Genomic DNA, 22,561 nt, shown 5'->3' with positions numbered 1-22,561 from the left:
GATTCTTCTGCGACCATTAATACTAGTCGCCATGCATAACCTATCGTGTGCTGAAAATTGGCGTTAAACGACACAACAACAACAACAACATCTGAACGTTTCTCTTTTACCTTTGCAATTTAGAGAAAAAAGTATAATTCTTCATTTTAATAACAATGTTAGTTTCGCTTTTTTCTGTTACTTAGCTTAAAACCACGAATTCGTTACAGACTTATCTTTCTCTCTCTCTCTCTCTCGTGGCCCCCAGTGGCCGAGTGGTCTAAAGCACTCTCCGTTACTGATCACTGCCATCTCACCTCTGTCTGCGTGGGTTCGAGTCTAGGATTCGGCCAATGTGGGTATGTGAGAAAGCTTGCCAGTAGCTTCTCGTGGGTCGGTGGTTCTTCCCGGGTTCTTCCTCCACCATTAATACTGGTCGCCATGCATAACCTATTATGTGCTGAAAAACGACTTTAAACCCCACAACAACAACAACATCAATAACTGAACGTTTCTCTTTTACCTTTGCAATTTAGAGAAAATAGTCTAATTGTTCATTTTAATAACAATGTTAGTTTCGCTTTTTTTCTGTTACTTAGCTTAAAACCATGGATTCGTTACAGACTTCTCTCTCTTTCTCTCTCTCTCTCTCTCTCTCTCTCTCTCTCTCTGAACGTGTGCTCGAAATTATTATTGAATAACAAATATATAGTTCTAACTTGTCATTAGCATTCAGTGAACATTGTTTGTTTTTGTTTTGTTTTGTTTTTCGTCGAAATATTGATCTCAGCCTCAAAGCATGTATTTCCTTAGTTCATGCACTGTATTTGATATAATTAAAACACAGTATAGGATCTTCACATGTAACTGTTGGTATGGTTCGAGTAACCCAAAAGATTTCAGCTAAAAAAACCTGACTTTGACTCCGTTTGTAACATCCACATGCTGTTCCGATTCGTGACCAATAACTTTTCTAGTAGTATGCGATAGAAAGCCAAGAATGTCACCGTCGCTTTGATCCGTGTTGTAAAATTATGCTCATGTCTGTAATATTTTACTATAGATATCCCGATTATGTAAATTAATTTCTACAACTTCTCTAAGATGACGTTGATTTGTGTTAAAATTATGTGGTGTAACCTTCAAACATAAAAGTGTCCACTTCATCTCTTTTTTCGACTGGAGTTAACTGTCACTGAATTAAACTCATTTATTTATTGAATACATGGACTCCGGTTTCGTTTTTGTTTCTTTTGGTGTACAACGATACCCGAGGGTGAGTTATGTATATTGTGTCGTATTTGGAAATAGTGAGATCGTTTCATCCCATGCCGAACGTGCGAAGTGCTCTCGATGGGACGAACCGAATGCCTACATTGCACAGACTGTCTGTGTATAAATACCTCACCGTATGTAAACCATTCATCTCTTGTATTAGCTAAATGTATTTGTATTTTTCATCATTAAGTCTGTGCGTTCTTGTGTTAATTAAATCCAATATTTAGATTATGTATACACGCACATTTTCCTAATTAGTTGCTCATTCGAATCATCCATTATTAAACATTGTATTTATATCTCGTCAAAAGTGTTCTGTTGTGAATCCGAAAATCCCACCCGGTGATCTTGTTACGTTAACCCTGCACCATCTTTGGCGGTCAGAAAAAATGTCCACAAAATCAAGGTACTTCCAAGTGGATACGTGTTCTTTTTCCTGAACAAAAAGGAGACGTTCTTTCAGTCGGCGTATAAATATGCGTTTAAGTTCAGAAAGGGTCAATAATTAAATAAAACAAAAAGCATGAATTTTGATAGATCAATCAAATGGATAATAACTAAACTTCCAACTGGTACAACATAACTTTTCATGAAACAGTTTTTTTCATGATACCGAGGGAGGGGTTCTTACCCGGCGAAAATAAAGGACTAGTTTGTTTTACTGTCAACCAATAACAACTGATTAGGCAACTATTGCATCATTAGCGTGGTTGTTTCACTCTGGCTTAACGTACCCCCTGAAGGTGTTCGCTACTACCGTTTTTATCCAGCTAATCAATATGCGGGTAAGTTTTATTAGACCTTTTTCCAAATAAACTATAGTTCTGCTTGTAATTCTTGTTAGTATGTTACTATGTGAGTATTTTGTCGGAAAGGGTAGATGATATGATCCTAAATGCGTATACTTGATGATTTTAGAAGCTTCGCTTCTTAGATGTCCGAATAATTAAGAGAAAAGAATAGTTTTTTGTTTTCTTCGCATCTTTCAAGAACTTGACAAATATTCATGGCATAAACATAACCTATTATTCGATTTATTACATACGTCCCTATGTTCTAATCTACTAGGGATATTAAACAACAAATAATAGTTTAATTGGATTATGTGACCAAAGAAGACCCTTTTTCTATGCCATTACACTTAACAAGATTTAGACTAGAAAAGGAAACCTTATTGTTTTGTACAATTTTAATTAAATAAAATGCTATAATTTTAGTTATATGACAACACCAGGGTTTTCCTTAGTTTATCGATAACTTCTTCTCCATCCCGTGTACATAGTTGAAGTTTTCTTAAAATTGGCGTCCTCGTTTGGTGCTAAAATAGATACAATCGAGATAGAGGTATGGCTTTGGGGGTGGGGGTGGGGGAAACAACACCTATTTACGAGACTTCATAAGAAACAAATTCAGTATAGAAATAGATAATTCGAAGAAAATTAAGTATTGCCGATATCCGTGAAATGACATACAAAAATAAATGCATATTCTCTCTCTCTCTCTCTCTCTCTCTCTCTCTGTGCTGAGTTTTAATAGATCACAAGCAAATGTGTACTAAAGATAAACCAAAACTTTGTTTGCTAGGGTAATATATTTGTTTGTCCTTAATTTATAATTGTTTTCCATTATCATTTTACTATTCAGTGTCTTCACAAATATGGTTTTGTAAAATGTCTCCTCCATTTTCTATTAGAATAAATGTACACAAAAATTAAGAGAACATGACGGGCGTTTGGGGGTGGCAAGTGGGGTGACCGCCCAGGCCCCGCCATTGAGGGGACCCTGCGCTTCAGGCCTAAGGTCGTCCTTACGAGTTTGTCAAGCTATATTTTCCGGTAAATTGGAAACGGTGATACAGGTGATAATGGAATTAGCAGGTGGCAGCACATTTTCTCAACGCCACTAGCGGGCAACGGCTGTCCAATAACTTAAATCTCAGGTTTTAACTCTGGCCCAGCACGGTCATGGTCGGCCCTAGGCCCCGCCTCTGAAAAATAATTTATTTACTTACTGTTTAGAGATTTCTGAGAGTCGGCGCTTCCACTGCCAAGAATAATACGTTCGAATGTATGTAAATTTAAATAGATGCATATAGAATAATGGTTTATTGAATATAAATTTGAACTCAAAAAGATTAATCTCAGAAAACATCAATTATATCTTACGAGAATCATGTTTTCTAAAATAGGAATTGATATTAAAAATTTTAAATAGTCAAATCCCTACTGAATCTAATATTAATTTAAAGTTAACATATTTACATTAATTCGCGTCATATTAGTAAACACAAATTCAGACCAGCATATATGATATTAGTATATTCTCTGACAAACAATGGCCACAAAAATATATTCTTCTGAACAAATAAATGCGGCACTGATAGCAGTAAATACAACATAGTCAGCGATTGAATCTCAGAACGATGCTGAGAGTGATCTATTTCATCAAACACTTGATGGCATAACAAGTATTAGTAAAAATATTAAACATGTTGATTATTATATATTTGATCGTGATCTTGACAAAATAAATTTATTAAAAGAATATAAAAAGGAAGCTAAACAGTTTGACAGAACCAAAATACAAAAATATAAAAGATTTGATCGATTGATATCTAAACTTACCCGCAGATAACATCAACTTCGACAGCAAACATGGATTTTTGTTTTTTGCAACATCACATGCAATTATTGCACAAGATATGGTACGTAATGATATTAAGTTTAAAGATATAACAGAAGTATTCGGTTATATTAATTAGGAAAAAATCTTTACCAAAATAACGTGATTGATGCCACCGAAATACCAACGATATTTGATTCTCCACTTACTGGGATCCATAGAAAAGTTGTGATGATGTTAGGTATAACCATAAATCATCTGAGGTATATGATGAATATACATTTTTTCCTGCTTATCCTGTTAATAGTAGATTTAGTGATCTGGTCAACAAAGCTGTTGCTGAGAAAACGTTTACTTTATAGCGTTAAAATCTGTTTAGCAGCATATATAATGACTAAAAAGGTGTGATCGACTTCAATCATATATCATCCAGTCTTCGGACAACGACAGTAACGAGCTGATCAAATATTACAGGTATCATCATAAAAAACATTATTATATCAGACACGCCAGAAAATAGTACAGTAGAAGCATAGGCGTGTTAAACTATATATCGATTGTGTTAACAACTGCATGGATAGCATCATCAGGAGGAACAGCAAATCCATTATTGCTGATAGTGTCAGGAGCAGGTATTGCGTTATCAGCGATCAATAAAATAAATAGAGCCAAAATATGAGAGCAAGAACGCGTCTTGCAAGATAGCAATAGCGACTTATAAAAATATTAACCCCAACTTGGAGCTTATCTCAGAGATGAAATTGTTTTCATGCTAGATCTGATACTTATCTTAAATCTCTGTTTGGTATAATATCAACAATAACATCGTCTTTTTAAGATAAGTAAAACAGTATTTAGTAATTTTTTGTGAATTGCGAATATAATGAAGATATTATGGTGGAAGATACCACGCTAATGATGAAGGGAAGTCTCTTCTAGGGTAAGTATATGACGATTGTGCATAACAAAAACAAGTATAGCACGTACTTCAAAAATAGGAATAAAATAAAGTTGTCTCTGGTTTGTAATGACTATTCAGAATATTTTGATAAACTTGTTTTGATCACAAAAGAGCTCGTTAAAACTATTGACAATCTTTATCATCCAATATTGGAAAACAAATACACAAAAATTCAAGTTAAAGATAAGCTTAAAAATGTTACGTCAATAAGACAATAATTTGTCATGTACGTTTTATTAAAATGTTAAAACTTGATTCTCTTTTCAGCGGTAAAATTTATTTGAATTTATTCTGTCATGATGACGAGAGTTGTATTATTGCAAAAGCTTAAACGTTAAAAATATCTCGCAAAATATCTAGCCATTTTGGGTGAAATATCATATCCCAATCATTAGCAATTACATAGTAAACTTTATGTGAAATATATAAGTAGTCTTGTGAAAGAGGTGTTTTTGGATCAAACCCCAATTTCGTTTGACGACGATAATAATTCAATAGCATGTCCTCGACGAGTACACGATTATGAAATATATTTTGTTGCCTCAACGGAGTTGTTTTCGTAGTTGTTTAGACTAACTTGAGGGGGCCATGGAGATGGGTAAAATTATGTTGTTATTAAGTTCAAAATATTGTTTTGGGTATGAAAACTCCTTATATAAGACTACTTCTTTCACTGTACAAACAAGGACTGAATGAATCATCGTCTCAGTCTGAAGGAACGTGAAGTTGAAATTTTGTAATATCTACTACATGCTTTCCGTGTTTTGTTAAACGTTTTGAGCTTATGTCAAAATGAATGCAACTTATTGAACTTATGCTCAAAATATCAGCGCATTGTTGTCCCTATAGGACATCAGATAATCTTATGATTGGTGTCCATGCTACTTCCACGTCATGGTTTGTAGTCCTCTTTGCGGTTGCCGTGAGAGTTCCAGTCCAGATCATTATGAGTTATGTTGGACTTTTTTCTCCGTAGCGTCTGTCCCATCCATATCCACTTGCGTCCCTTAATGGTTTAAAAAATGAGTGTATGCTGTGTTCGCAACTCCAGATTGGAAATTCAGTCGGAGACAACGACATGCCGCTCGTGTTCCTAGATCTTTGTGTGTCTCAATGTCTCTTCCCCATAGGCAGGGCGTGCCTTGATAATCATCGCCTCTACGTCCTCGTCTGTTCCTCCTGATATGGTCACAATGCTGCAAGTTATGTGAATTTGAAAGCATTCTCAATAGCTCGTGTCTCTAAGAGAGTAGGTACATCCTGGTTTGTTTTGACTCGCATTTTGTCTTATCTGCATTGATCTCATGGCCGGTAGTTAGGGCTTACATATTTGGGCTCTCTGTCTTGCATTGTTTGAGAAGGGTGTGTATGTGTGTGTGTGTCTGTCTGTCTGTCTGTCTGTGTGTGTGTGTTATTACAGTCCAACATCATCAACACAGTCCAGGTCCACTTTTGTTATTGTGATTAGTCCATCTTCATCACTTAGTTTATCTCTAGTGAGAGGATCATCGTTAAAGTTAAGTATACATGCCTGACGGAAGTGTCGATAGGAAACAAGTTTGCGTTTTGCATTACTTGACAGGTCCTATTTTTTAGAGATACTGGATAATTCTGTCAATATTCTCTGGGATACCGTAATACCTCAGGATTAGACAAATAATGCTTGTATTTACCATGTCAATTGATTTCTTGAAGTCTACAACATTTACATACAGCGATGACCGCCATTGTAGGGACTATTCGATGATAATGCGGAATGTTGCTGTCTGGTTCGCACATGAACTACCATCCCGGAATCCTAATTGATCCTCTCTCAGTTCCGAATATATTGCAAACCTTATCCTCCTAAGAGAATCGTGCTTGGTAGGGATATGAGTTGTACAGTGTTTTGGCAGAAAAGTATTTCAGCCTAATATAAGTTCTTCTAAAACTAAAACTGGCATAAGTTCTACAAATCAAACCTCAGGGAAGGAGAAGCCTGATTCAAGATCCTTGTCTCTTCCTACGTGTACCTATTGTAAGAAAAAAGGACACGTTATTTCTGATTGCTACAAATTGAAAAAGAGGCATCAGAATCAAGACAGACCTATTACAAATGCTCTTACTTCTAAGAGGTCCATGTCACGGTCATGTATTGAAAGCAATACATGTGTTGGGTCTAACAAAACCCAGTCAGATTTGATTATGGAGAATTATGGACCATTCATATCGAAGGGTTCTGTATCACTCTTGGGTGATTCGGCCAATCCTATCCCTATACAAGTTTTAAGGGACACAGGAGCTTCTCGCAGTCTATTCTTCTAGGGTACTTATCCTTTTACTACGAAGTCTTCATCGAATGAGAGTGTTGTAATTCAGGAAATAGAGTGCGGCTTTGTTGATGTTCCTATCCATCGTGTAAATTTGTCATCAGACTTAGTCTCAGGACAGTCGGTACGGTCTCTGTTTTACCCTTTGAGGGCATTCATTTATTTATCAACGACCTAGCTGTAGACAAGTTTATGGTTAATCCACTTGTAACTGACAAGCCTTGCTTGGATCTGAAAGTCGATCAAATTGAATACGAATTCCCTGATGTAGTTCCAGCTTGTGTAGTTACCAGAGCTATGGCAAAAAAAGGTCTTGAGAATGATGTTGATAAGGAAAGTATTCCTTTAGCTGACAAATCTTTGATCAGGCTTTTGATGCGGTCAATTTCACTCCTTGTTGGTTCAGTCAGAAGGCAATGATCACAGTAATCATCTTTGACCATTCTCTTTATTCTAATCAGGGTGATAAACGACAATCACTTGTCGTTAACAAGAAAGAGATCCTGAGATCTCCTGTTTGTTTCTGAAGGCCATTAGTAAAACTGAAGCTACTGAAGTTTATGTCTGTTATGTCATTAAACATGGAATTCTTATGAGAAAATGGAGACCTCCCGAGGTATCTGCTGATGACGAATGGTCAGCAAACTATCAAATTGTGGTTCCAAAACCTTACAGACAGGAACTAGTTAGTTTGGCCCATGAAAGTACACTGGCTGGTCATTTAAGGATCATTTAAACTTATCACAAGTTCTTAACTCACTTTTACTAGCCAAATATCAAAGGTGATGTTGGTAGATACTGTAGATCTTGTTATACCTGTCAAATGGTAGGAAAACCAAATCAGAAAATTCCCAAGGCTCACCTACAACAAATTCCTGCCTTTGACGAACCTTTCAGTAGAATTATCGTAGATTGTGTTGGTCTCTTACCTACGACGAAGTCAGGTAACCAATATATATTGACCATAATGTGTGCCTCAACAAGGTTTCCAGAGGCAATACCCATGAGGAATATAAAATCTACAACAATAATAAAGGCTTTGATAAAGTTGTTTACTCAATTTGGCCATTCTAACTCTCTCTAATCGGGTCAATGGTTAAAATTTGTGTCTGGAACTTTCCAGCCTATTATGCTTCAATTTGGCATTCAGCAATTCAAGTCAAACGTGAAGTTATGGTTTGACACTACTTTAATGGAGAGAACTTTTGAGTTTTGTAATAATGGAGTTCTGTCTCTCTAGCTCATTCGCCACATTTTTCTTCAGACTAGATATTCCGGACCTGACATGGTTAAGAAAAAAAATGAATGAGTTAAATTAAAATATTAGTGCCCCTGGGATCTAAATAAATTATAGGAGCACCATTTTATTGAAAGAGATAGCCAGATTAAACATGCAATTAATTTATTTATACCTGTCCCACTCAGTGAAGATTTCAGTTTAGGAATGTAATCAGATTCTACTGACACTGGAGTGACAAATCTTCGGAATTCAGAAATTATGAAAGATCTGGACCAGAAACTTTCACATTTTACAAGAGCAAGAAAGAAATGAACTTGAACAGTTATTATTTGAATATAAGCACTTATTTATAGATGTTCCTTCAAGGACAAACAAAATTTTCCAGACGTTGAAATTGTAAATTCCAACCCTGTCAAACAGCACCCGTATATGATGAACTCTCTCAAACAGGAATACTTGAAAAAGGAAATTCAATACTTCCTGGACAATGATTTTATAGAGCCCAGTAAAAGTGACTGGAGTTCACCATGCATAATTGTTCCAAAACCAGATAAAACTTTTCTTATCTGTACTGATTATAGGAAGGTGAATAGTGTGACAAAACAGATTCAGTTCCATTACCAAATATCGATGAATGCATTGATAGGATCGAGAATGCCAAGGATGTCACCAAATTTGGCCTAAAGGATTTTGGCAGATTCCACTAAAGGAAAGAGCAAAGGAAATTTCGGCATTTGTGACTCCAGATGGATCTTACCAATATAAAGTAATGCCGTTTGGGATGAAAGGGTCGCCAAGTACATTTCAACGCCTCATGAATAGGATTACTTCTGGTCTAGACAATTGTGATGCTTACATGGATGATGTCATCATTTACAACGAGACCTCGAAAGCACATTTAGCAACAATTCGAAATTTTATGACAGACTCATTGATGCATGTTTGACAATTGATTAATCTAAAAGCGAGTTCTGCCTTGCTAGGGTAACTTTTCTAGGACACATCGTGGGACATTCACAAGTTAAACCTATAGATGCTACGGTCAAGGCTATCTCTGAATTTCCCATGCCTGTTAATAAAAAGCAACTGATGCCATTTGTTGGGTATGGCCGGATGCTATCGAACATTATGTTCCAACGTTTCTATAATTGCTGAACCCCTGACAATTTTATTGAGTAAGAAAAACGTGTTCTTTTGGACTGAAAAATGTCAGGAGGTTTTGACAAGTTGAAAGCCATACTTAAAAGCGCGCATTTTCTTACAGCTCCAAATTTCAGCCAATCTTTTAAACTGTCTATTGATACAAGTGTTGTTGGGGTTGAAGCAGTTTTGATTCAAGAAGAAGAAAGTGGTATTGTTCATCCAATGTGCTATTTTACAAGAAATTAAATAAGCACCAAATGAATCATTCAACAATCGAGAAGAAATGTTTGGCTTTGATATTGGCATTACAACATTTTTGAAGTTTACCTTAGTTCAGCTCCTTCCTCGAGTATTGTATTTAGTGACTACAACCCCCTTACTTTTATCGGCAGGATGAAAAATCAAAATCAAGTACTACCAATGTGGAGTTTGTTGTTACAGGAATATAATCTAGAAATCACACACATCAAGGGAAAAGATAATTTAATAGCAGACGCACTTTCACGTGTACAACATTATATTATTTCATGTACATTGTGTAATTTATATGAGTTCTTTTAAACCTCATGTATAATTAGTCTGTGGTAAAAAGAAAGCTTTATGTCTAAATTTTTATTTTCATTTGTGGGGGATGTGCTCTGTATTGTTGATTTAATTATATCTGATTTAATATATATTTATTTTAATTTAATTGTTTGTCTTTTTTAAAAGATTCTTTTTCATTACTTGATATTGTAATGTAAATTTATTCACTAGAGATATTTGTTTAGAAAATTATTTGACCTTGACCGTTAGTTTACAAAAACCAGGTAATGATCAAAATCCTGATCTTGTTTCAGAATTTGTAGCAACCTTCGTATACAAGTTCTATTTTATTTTAAAATGATTGGTTGTTTCCATGGTCATGATGGGACCTTGTCTTTAAAATATAAACAATTTATTATATTTTTAATTTCTCAGAGTAAAAATTATTCGTTTTCGTCAGGGTCACACTGGATAAACGTGAGCTGTAGCAAGTACTCGCTTCTATAAACGTCTAGAAGATGATCATCTGACACTTATTTACGTTTTAGAAAACCTATATAACCCATGTTTGGGAGAATTAATCTCACTAGAAGCTGGGCTGTTAAAATGTTGTAGGTTGTGCTGTTTGGAGTTATTTCAAATTACTTGGTCTGGAGTTATTTCAAATTACTTGGATTCAAAAGGATTAATTCTGTTATTTATCTTGAAAATACGTGTGCTAATGTAATATTGTGGAACAAGAACAGTTTTTTTATTTTTATAAAACTTTATTCGGCTATCAGAAACCGGAGTGATAATTCTTATATCTAGAAGGAACTCTAGACTTCAACACTACAGATTGCAGCATACGTCATTGTCTTCCATCTTGGATTCTTCGTCGAGATTCGAACGTGAAATCAGTAGAACATTTTGTTATTAAGACTACTAAAATTGTATTCTCAGATTATATTTGGATTATTTTTGGATTTGATTCTATAAAACTGTAAGTTCATATTTTTTATTATTTTTACAGCCTGTTTCCATGTTATCAACCTGAATATTCTTTTCTGAGCCAGTCATTCTGTCCATACGCTTGTCTGTCTGCTCTCTACATTTGCTCTACACATTGATTGTTGTGTTTAGCTTTATTTGGTCCACTATCTCTCTAGATTGATAATTAATAAATATATGGGGTAATACGTCATTTGTATTGAAAGTAATGTAAACAGAATGAATGTATACATGCATAACAATAATGCACTGATGCCGGTATTATTTATAGTAAATGTATTTTTATGTTATTTGCAGGGTGTAACAAAGCAGAAGAAATGTATTTATCTCCATTTACCAACTTCGTGCACCATAAAACCCAATTTCTGATAACAAATACTGGACTTGCATTATCTATTATGTAAGTAGAAAGCATTAGTTCCAAACTCGATACACCAGCGACGAGCATAGAGCACCTCCCATAATGGCTACATTGTAACAACAACTACTGTAGACTCAAGCGCTTGTTTCCTTTACATGTTGTTTTATTGTTCACACTGACTTGCATAACATGGTCACTAAGTAACCGGGATCATATTAAAAACAAAATCTAAAAGTGTAGTCTGTTTTCATACTAAAATTATATTCAGCTCACCTGCCGACCCATCCTATATGTGTGGTTTTAATCAAAGCTGGATTAGACATATTCAGAGGTATATAATGTTTCAAAATATTGCTGCTGTTGTTCCTGGTTTATTTTGTCAATTTACATACACGGTATGTTATTGCAGTTTTGCACAGTTGATAAACTATATGAGTTCTTTCAATACATTTATATTTATGAAGACAAACACGAAACTGTCCGTAAAAGGGCAGACAACTTCTTCCCGTATAATTATATTAAATTTGCACTGCTTGTGCACGTGCAGACACTTAGCTCAGATACAGATATACAAATGTTACAGGAACGAGGTTCGCGGTATAACTGGTAAACCAGTTTATTGTGGTATTTTTTTTATGATGGTTCGTACCATGGTACCTTATTGTATCGGTACTTCGGTAGTTTTAATTAGTAAGGAATCCACGGAAATTCCCGAGCAATATTGTTACGAATATAATGTTTACAACAGCACATTTTCATTTTTCATGAAAAAATATTTCAAATTTTAATTCTGAGTGTTACAAATATAATCATATTTATGATCCTTTGATCATGTTTGACACGTGTCACATATGCCAACTTGGTGGCTCAATGGGATGTTGTGAACAATATCATGGCCACATCTAGCTTTTGGACAATTTTCTAATTTTAAAAGATGTACTTCTTTTTGGTTGTTTAGAAACGTATGTTAACGTGTCAGCAATAGGCATTCCTTTGTAACACTGCAAATTATCACCAAGTTATGGCGGTAGTCTATAGTGCTGAGGATGGTTCGTTTGGCTGCAGCGAAACTCTCGACGTTAAGTTGTAAATCTCGTGGGGCTTGCCCTATGGCTTGAAATCAGAGAGCTTTGGCACGTAATGGGCTGCCTGCTCTTGGTACCGGCAAGTAACCGGACTGCAGCCTCTGCACCGTACTGACGATAACGATGTTAAATATCTCAGCAGGTACTGCACACGATAAATAAATAAATCGCAAAGTTTGCGGTAAAGTCGTTGTTCTATGTTTGAATTTTAGATAATTTTTCAATTCCAATATATACTGTCTCGTTTGTTGAGTAAGTTTTTTTTTTATATTAGCAGGTCCTCTAATAATTATCGTCCCCAAACGTTTGCACCGCACACAGGGTTTTCCGGCCCATTATATCATTGAGTGGATTTAAATTGTAGGTTTCAATGTCAACACTTTCCATTTCTCACGAACAAGTTCAGTAATGTCAGCACGATATCTTTCAAAGGGTGTCAGCTGTAGTGTAAACTTAATCGTACCAATTTAGTTAATGATTTTAGATATAAATTAAACAGGAGACAAATTTCATTTATCGAACCCTGTGTGACAGTGTTTGTACCGTCACAGTAAATGTACCCCGGGGATAGAAATGTTATCATAGTAGAATTACATACCTGGTGGAATTTGTACCTAGGGATAGTTAACTCAATTATTTATTTTCATTCCTTTTACATTCTCTTTTTAGAAATTTTATAATAGGAATAACTTAATGTTAGTTATCAATTTTACATTATTTTCAGTGCAGACATTGATAATTTTATGAAATTTAAATTTTTGCTATACTTTGCTGTTTGTAGGGTCATGGTGACAATGTTCATTGTGAAAACAAATCGGTGGTATGGTACATTTACAAAAGCAATAAGATTTATACCTATGGTGTTTGTTACTGTTGATGGTCAGAGACATCCACATGAAAACTTGATTGATTTTATTTTAAAATACATAAATTACAAATATCAAAATTATAACATAACTGATTTTTGTGGTTTTCAGAATGATTTGTATTAATATCCATTTTATTTTAAAATATAAAATATACACAGTATTTAAAATACATAACCTCCAAATATGGAGTCATGTCAATTACACATATAATATGATTGGATCTTTGTGATTTCATGAAAATTAGTATTTTAATTTTAAATTTAATTAAAAAATTCATGAAGTGAATATTCCAACATGCATTGAATCATATCAAGCACATAAAATACAAAAACACCAATATTTGGAATCAAACATGGTACCTGTTGATTCTGCTATTATGGTACATATACTATGATTATAGTAGAAGTACCCCCGGCCTAAATCTTGAATAATACACCCAAGGTACATATTTTATGACTATAACAAAAGTATCCCCATCACATATCGTGAATAATGCAAACTAGCTAAATATGTTACGACTATTGTAAAAGTATCCCCAACCTCTATCTTAAATAATGCACCCTAAGTACATATATTATGACTATAGTAAAAGTATCCCCAGCTCTATCTTGAATAATACACACTAGCTAAATATGTTACGACTATAGTAAAAGTATCCCCAGCCTCTATCTTAAATAACAGACCCTAAGTACATATATTATGTCTATAGTAAAAGTATCCCCAGCCTCTATCTTGAATAATACACCATAAGTACATATATTATGACTATAGTAAAAGTATCCCCAGCTCTATCTTGAATAATACACACTAGATAAATATAGTATGACTATAATAAAAGTATCCCCAGCCTCTATCTTAAATAATACACTCTAGCTACATATCTTATATTAAAAAAAAAGTATCAGGGGTGAACCAAGTAAAGCGTGAATCTGTGGGTACTGTTCCTCTTCCACGAAGGTTTTCCAACAAATATTTATATTTTCAAACTAGCAGAGAAATCAATGAACTGAAATGTGATTTGTCATCAGTGGTAATATATACTTCTCAAAACCATTCAAGAGACCATTCAAGTACCTATGGAGGACCTTCTCCTAACAATGAACATCTCAGGAAACAATTCCAAGATTTTTGAAGTAGCATTCAAACAGAGCGAGATGGTGTTATGTTCGGATATTGACAGATGGAACATTTTTATAATATAAAAAAATATGTCAGGCCCCTGCCCCAGAGGATGAAATTGTGATCCCTAATATATTTGCGGTATTTCGTGGTATGTATCGTGGTACATTCAATATACAGCAGTACAAAATTTTTGTTAGTACCCAGCTCTAGCATATACTGTTCTTATTACTACATTTTTTGAAGCACGTAATCAATTCTGTAATCTAAAACGAGTATATTTTTGTTTGTATACTGTCGCCACTGCTGACAACTACTGATTCAGTTATGTTTGAAAACCGTAGATGATCAGATCCGTGTCAACTAACGAAAGAAGAGGGTCATAAGATGGAATTCAGCAGGATACGTAAAGCGCATTATACACAGATCATTACTTATATATTTTAATCCCGCATATTGATGTACATTTCAGACATACTGAGTATTATCTGACTTTACATTTCTCAACAACAAGACTGATTTTGAGAATTAATTTGAAGTCAACTAAATCACATGATTGTTTCATTTGGATAATTATTTTTATGAAACATAACAAATATGGTTTCTTCGTGAAAAATAGAAAGACTGAAACTAATGTAAACAAAAATAAAATTAGGTCGAGACGTGTTAATCCGATTTCCTCATACCAGCATCTGCTTTAATATTATATCTAGAATACAAGAGATTCTATGCAACTCAATTCAAAATTAAACCTGCATATCCAACAGCAAGCGTTAAAAGACGTTTTAAATGGCAACGTTTATTGAACTGAGGACCATCTCTCATCTACCATTTTAAAATTCTCATTCGGATGCCATTGGATGTTCTCATAACTAATGCTGGTTTCTTCTCAGGGACATAATTTGGCTCTAGCTCAAATTTGTACCTGAAACAAATACGAGAAGGTAACCAGTTTAAAATACTAATTAATGCCAGTACTGTGTGACGTTTTATTGTACAGTACCTATTAATTATATGTCCGTCTTTCAACTTGTATGTATATATTTTAATTTTTGTATACAGGCCCGAAAATAAACCGCATAATTTTGGAAAAGGCATTTTTACATCTACATTTTTTTCTTCTAAAAACTTGAATATTGCCACATCCTAATTACATCAATATATATATATATATATATATATATATATATATATATATATATATATATATATATATATATATATATATATATATGCGAGGATAATTTGACTAGCTGATTCTGTACATTTTTTATTCTCCAATCCCCAACACTTTCTGCTTTTCATTCATTATACATGTTTGCAATAAATATTTTTGTCATTAGTTCCTTCATTATATGCATATTGTGAAACTATGTTTGCTAATTTCCTTCATAAAATCATGCAAATATTTGGTTATTAACATAAATTTCTATACACATGTATCTTTATAAATATCTTGTAACCTAATTGTAATGTACTTTGGATGACAAATGTGAACTTGTGAAAATACTTCATTTAACAATGTATAATTCAAACCTCACTTGAAATATTATACAAAAATCCAACACTGCATACCCAAAGTTACCATCAAATCATGAAGCAGCGCAATGTGACTTTGAGACCATGTTCCTTTATTTGCTATATTAACGAGCATCAATGTTTTGCGAATTCATAAAGCATCAATATTTTTAGGTCTGCTTGGGATCAGGTGTCCGCATTTAAGTCCCCAAAAGCTCCTATGGTCTGGTATTAATGGCAGTGGTAAAAGGCTCGTAGGTCCTAGTACCCTAACAAAGATGAGGTCGGTTTGGGACCTGTACTAATATTAGTTGTCAAAAGTTCGCCAAGTCTAGTATAAATGATAGTCGTGAATCCGCTTAGGTCATGTATGCACATATGTACATCTGCTGCAGTATAGCAAACTGCTCCCTTAATAGACATTTAGGATCACAGTTAAATATACCACCGTGGCATGAACAACTAACAACAACTACCTATGGATGGATGCCGTTGGGTAAAGCAGCCCCATTCTTCAGCAGCTGCGTGAACACCTATTGTGCGGTGCATACAGCCCATTTCTAAACTTTGGAATCCAGCTTCTTACCGTTTGGACGTGCGAAGGAGGAACCATAGCCATCCATCGTTCAGGGAACCGCTGCGGAAGGCCCGAAGACTATTTCGAAAGGTTATGCACAATCCTCGAAGGCTTCCAGTTAGTGGTTTCTTACCCTAGAGGGAAACTCTAACGCATGAGATAAAAGCTTTGACAAGAGAATGTTCATTGTGCCGGTAATCAAGAGGTCGTTAGTCCATAGATAAACACAGCGATGGTGGCGACCTTATTTAGTAAAGTTTTGTCTCTGTGCTGTCTATATTAGGAGCCAACATTTAGAACAGGCGTGTACCCAGCATTGTATAGCCTATTTACAGGCCGGAAAAGACATCTCCTCCATGGTGGCTTAAAGGAATTCCTATTTCATGTGAAAGGGATCTAGAAAGCACAGACCTGCATTTAACAACGAGATCCAATAGGCTCTGACTTTACTGGTTCCCAATGTGCGGTCGCAGGGGATACGGAAGCCTCTTCCTAGGTTTGAACACAACGGCTTATTTGCCGCGGATTAAACAAGGAAACGTAGGTTAATTATTACGGCTATCATCATGATTAAATTAGCCTTTGATGAAAATTCCTGGAGTAAGCGTGTTTTTACCTCTTCTATATCCACATCTTTGACATATTCTTCCAAGTAATTATTCTCTTCTTCGTGCTCTTCTACTTCCTCTGGCTCAACCTCTTGTGTCATTGTTTGTCTCGCACCCAACGATTAGATTGGGCATTAAATTTGATTGTTGCAGTCGATCTCGTATTTCTAACTGCAGTTCAAAAGGCAGGCATATACATTGATAAGGGAGGGGAGCTAACTGCCTCCCAGGGGATCCTACCTCTCAGGGCTATGATCTCGGTCGCTTGTTCTCCTGTTGGTCTGGTATGGGTATCATGTTATCTTAAGAGTGCTCGAGGTGGCTCAGGACGTACTGATATCACAAGGAGTAACTGGGTCTTATCGCCACTTAGATGACTTAGGATTGTTTGGGCAAGCTTGGGACTAACTGGTCTATTCAGGATAGCTTACGGGTGTCAGTGTTTATTAAAATGTACGTACCCATTCATATATGCTGCTAGTGATGTCACTTTCACGTGTAGGTAGGCTCCAGTATGAAGGTGAGGACATTGACCTGATAGACCTCCCCGAGAAATATCGCATAGGCCAGTGGCATCTTTGTAGAATTTTATCCTTCGAGGTAAGTTGGGAGATCAAAAGCGAACTTAACTCAGCTCCAAGCCCCAGTCTCCTGCATGATGGTGACTCACAATTCAGAGACGGGAAGGTTATCTAATATGTCATCATGTAAATGAGTTTTAACAGCAGGCCAAACAGCATATACCACTGCCCTTTCACAACTATAACAGCTACAACGCCTGGTCGGAGTGTCTATATTTGTATGTGGTGGAGGCCGACGATCTGGCACACAATCAACTCTACAATGTGGAGGTGGTTCAATATATGATAATTCGTCATTGGAGCTACCAAGGGGACCACTTACATATGCTCCAGCAAGCTGCCAATGCACTAGAGGGTGTGCAAATGATTTAATTTTGTGGTCTTGGTGCAATAATCAAATTTTGTGTGAAGGCTACTTATACGTTTAGGTTGCAATCTTCATGAATAGATCGTGGAGATTGTCTGCCACTTCGTTCGCTATTATAGGATTAAATGATCATGGTTGGGTATTTATCGATGTGTAAGTTTTTCCTAATCACTCACAAAGTAAATAAATTCCGAATCCTTATAATTCCAGTTTTCTTCCTTCCGAACATCAGATCGGGAGATTTAACCAACAAAACATTCACTTTAATGTACATAGAAGCTGTCTTTCATTAGTCTCTCAACTGCGATAGGATACATAGCCATATCTTAGCTAACCAAGATTCATTGAGACTTTATACAGTCATACTGGGTAGAATGTCATAGCGGGTAATGTCAGTGATATACTGTCGTGATCATTATTTTAATATATAAAAAATGGTTCTTGCTGTTAAACTAGGAATATTCCTTTTTTGGAAAATTATGTTTGCGTATGGCACCTGTTGTTATAGCAACATCGTTATTACTTTCTACGCATTTCGATCTTTCAAAAGCAAAATCATGTCCAATTGTAGTGTAATCCATTGTTTGACATATAACCCTGACCTTTAATAACCGCTGCTGTAACATGTTGTCGAGGTAGAATGCAATGATTTCCGAAGATTGGCTTCTGAAGCCTACAATATGCCTTCTTCGCCAAAAGGGGGGAGTGTTGGAGTGCAGGAAGATCTGTGCAATTACAATATTTTAACTTCTACTGATTGATTGTAAGCCGTGGCTTGTCATTTTTGACCGGAAATCCCAGGAGTGAGTGGGTGGGAGCTTGTTATTATTATTATTAGGGTTTAATTTTTTGATATAGATAAAATGTCACATCAAATAATCTGGTAACAGTGAACAAAAAGTAGTTCGCAGAATTTATCGATGTATAACAAATTCCAGGTTAGTATCACGTGACCATTTACATCCAATCAAAGCGTAGAAAACGCAGTCAATTCATACAAATTGGAATTATTTCTGTATCAGTTCTAAAGTGGTTGTAAGCCCGGGTCATGATCCCATTAGGTACGATCCATGTTTTCGTGTACAGTAGGAAGAGGGATATTTTTCTCGTTGTATAGACCCTGATCTTATGCCAATCATTTTGCATGGTAATGTTGTCATCAATGTGTTTTTTCTTTGGAAGATCTCTCAATGGATGTTATGAGTCAAGTTATGTTGTACAATGGCTTCTGTAATGCCTTTAGCAGTTTTGATCCCTTTGTTTTGGGGTATAGGCCTATAAATTTATTGATAGAGTCTTTGTTACACTCGTCCTTAATCTTACCAAGAAATTTTGTTAATACTGCTGTATAGTGGGTTATATTTGGAAAGTCAATTATATCATAAAAGTTGGCACATATACGCATATACATATGGCGTCTCGATGTAGAGCAGCAGACTGTCGGTATCAGGATAAAGTAGTTGAGCCTTGTCGTATCGAGGCTTAATATGGTTGTGGTAAAATTTGTAAACCCATTTTTTTAACAAGGTCCAACACTGCCTCTCCCAAGTAGTCGCCATTTCTTGCAACCAAAGGTATCCCATACTTTTAAGCGTATTCTTGATTTACGGAAGATATATTGTTCAAGTTACTGTAGGAAGCCTAAATGGGATGGATGGAGGTTTAGCTGTGTATCATTAAAATGGGTCCAGCTAACTATTTACTTGTCTGGTGCCTCTATATAAACTATGTACCCTTTGTTGGTTAGAGGTCAAAATAATGTTTGATGTGTTGCTTGTCAGGCGAAAGGCCACCGTGGAAATATTGTTAGTCAACCTTGAGAGATCACAGCAAATAAATTGAAGGCTGTGACTAATCTGTCCATCTCCTCATTAAAGTTGACCGCGTGCGGGCGTTCCTAGGTATACATGAATATGAGTAGCAGGCACCGCGTTGCCAGGTTCAGAAGAAAATGGCAACATTAGAATTTTGGTAGGCATCTTATATATGGTAGTCACCTTGACTGGAAAGTCAATGCCCTCAAACTTAAGTTTCTTGAGGTACTGCTTGAATGCATGTGGATTACTTACGATTTTACACATCGGCTTGATAAAAGGTTGAATATAATGACCACCGGAAACATTGGTTATTGCTAATTTTAACATTAAATAATGACTCTGGGGTTATACTTCGTTTTTATGTGATGAATGTCATGAAGGCGAAGGCTATGCATGCTAACAAAAGTTTCAGCAAAATCCTTCTCTTTTTTGCCTTTCAAGCCGTTCAATTAGGTCATGTATAAACTAGCAACAGTATCTGCCATTTCCTTTAGATTCTAGATGAATATGGGATGAGTAGTAACATGGGCTACCATTTTTTCTATCCTTTGTTCATCCGGGTCATAATATATGCTCACAGTTTCTGGAGTAGCGATTTTTTCCAGCTTGGATGACACGATGATGCTATACTTAAAGCGACAGTTAGGCTACTACCTGTTCCTTTTCCGTGTGTGTCATAAGTTGTCATAACGTGTGTTACTGCCCTTAGGGGTCTGTTTGGGCAGTTATTGTAAGCTGCAGGTTAAAGTCTTTCACAAGGTTGGGCAGGAGTTCGCAGCCTAGATGTCTAGACACCACCTTCAAGGCCTGTAGCCTTGTCCATCATTTAGCAGCTATGGATAGACTCGATGCTGGTATGGGTGGCTACATTGAAGTGGGGGTTCCCTCGGACACAGTGAAGGCGTTTTCCGTATGTGTTGGGTTCGTATCTAGACCTGGCTTCCATGCTTGCGTGGCCATTACTGCCAACAACATATCATCGTATTTTCTCTCGGTGATCTGGCCCTCACTGAGTATATAGTTGATTCTCTCTATCCTAATCATGACTAACGAACTGGTATCACGTAAGCCAATCATCTCTCGAATTGGTATGGTTCATCCTTCTGCTAAGATGACTACCAGAAATCCACCTGGCCACCTTCCCACCCCCACCCCGACTCACGCCGACTAGTGATGATACAGCAAAATAGTATGCAACGTGAAGCCAAATCCCCAATATACAACTAATATTATGGCGTCAGATCAAGGTCATAAGTAGATCTAAGAGTGTAGACCCTCCCCTGTCATCACATTACGTCAATCAGAACATCCCCATCACATGCTATAAAAGACATGTTGGATGGCCATATTAAACTGCCCTGTAGCCAGTGGTTGTGGTGGACATTACAAGGACTCGATGACATGTCACAATTTAAGTAGGTATTAAACACAAATACAAGTCACAGTGGGTCCAGGTCCATCTGGTTTACAATTAACCAGATGTTATTCACAAACAGATTTTGTGGCAGCCGCCCTCCTCCTCATGCACAATTTTTTAAAATAAAAATGTTTGCTAATATTTGCTAATGATATCAATGTCTGCCAATATATATATACCCTCCACTTGTGGAGAAATGTATTAAACTTAACACTTGGTCTTAAAATCAGTACATACACAGGTCTACGTTGTTGCCTATGAATCAGTGTATACACCAGTCTAAGTTATTAGCAATGAATCAGCGTATATACCAGTCTAAATACTTATATATGAATCAATGTCTTTACCAGACTAATTGCGTACAAACTGAACGATGTATAACATAAGTACATGTTATGAATGAGTATAAACACCTGTCTAATTTAAATACCTATGAATTAGTGTACACACATATGTACATACATATTAATCAGTGTATACTCTAGTGTAAATACCTACCCATGAATCTGTGTAGACACCATGGTAATTATTTACTTATGATTCAGCTATACACCTGTCTCCGTTCTTACCTATAAATGAGTGTATACAACAGTCTAAGTACATACCTGTGAACCAGTTTTGAGATGACAACCTTCATCTCATGCATTGCAAAATGTTGGCCAATACAATTCCTGTTGGGTAAAATATGTATATTGTATTAAAAGATATGGTACAATTAAAAATAAGAAATATAATTATGTAAAGATTTAAAAAATGTACAATGTGCAAACATATCTATTAAATATCTGAAATAAAATTAGCTATAAATGATATGTGATGAAATAGTGTTCTATTGTTAATATAGTTTTGTATGCAACATGTCATTTTTACAGGATCGTACAACATGCATTCATGGATTAAACATGCTTTTTTCAATATATCTGTTTCTCAAAGACATCTAGAACAGAAGTTTAAAAGTCATTTTTAATTCGGCATGATTCTGAATGACCTGAATACTAGAACTGATACCAAATTAGCAAATTCGGACTTGAAAAGAAAGATCTATTTCAACAGATAAATACATATTTCAATGTCTAAGTTACTTGTATTCAATTCCAAATTTAACAAATGTGAATAAATATAAATCTGGTTTCAATCTTACAATTGCTAGCATTCAATTTTCGAACAATATTAAAAGCTTCTATTTACATTTGGA

At 35.7% G+C, this 22,561-nt stretch overlaps 1 protein-coding gene across 1 annotated transcript in view; it reads right to left on the bottom strand.

The window, feature by feature from the left end:
* Positions 1-13,390: 13,390 nt before the first annotated feature.
* LOC149781817 (cytochrome P450 4B1-like) overlaps positions 13,391-22,561 on the bottom strand; it is a 46,157-nt gene continuing 36,986 nt past the window's right edge. The window contains exons 8-9 of the mRNA XM_089935990.1: positions 21,972-22,037; positions 13,391-15,406 (exon numbers count right to left, since the gene is read on the bottom strand). Of these exons, the coding sequence (XP_089792116.1) occupies positions 15,307-15,406; positions 21,972-22,037 (166 nt within the window). The 3' untranslated portion in view covers positions 13,391-15,306. The remainder of the gene's footprint in view (positions 15,407-21,971; positions 22,038-22,561) is intronic.

The sequence above is a fragment of the Sinohyriopsis cumingii genome, chromosome 15 (assembly GCF_028554795.1).
Source record: "Sinohyriopsis cumingii isolate HCF-2022 chromosome 15, ASM2855479v2, whole genome shotgun sequence".
In the NCBI taxonomy this organism is placed as follows: Eukaryota; Metazoa; Mollusca; class Bivalvia; order Unionida; family Unionidae; genus Sinohyriopsis; species Sinohyriopsis cumingii.
The sequence above is the reverse complement of the archived record's forward strand: the minus strand, read 5'-3'. Positions and strand labels throughout refer to the sequence as shown.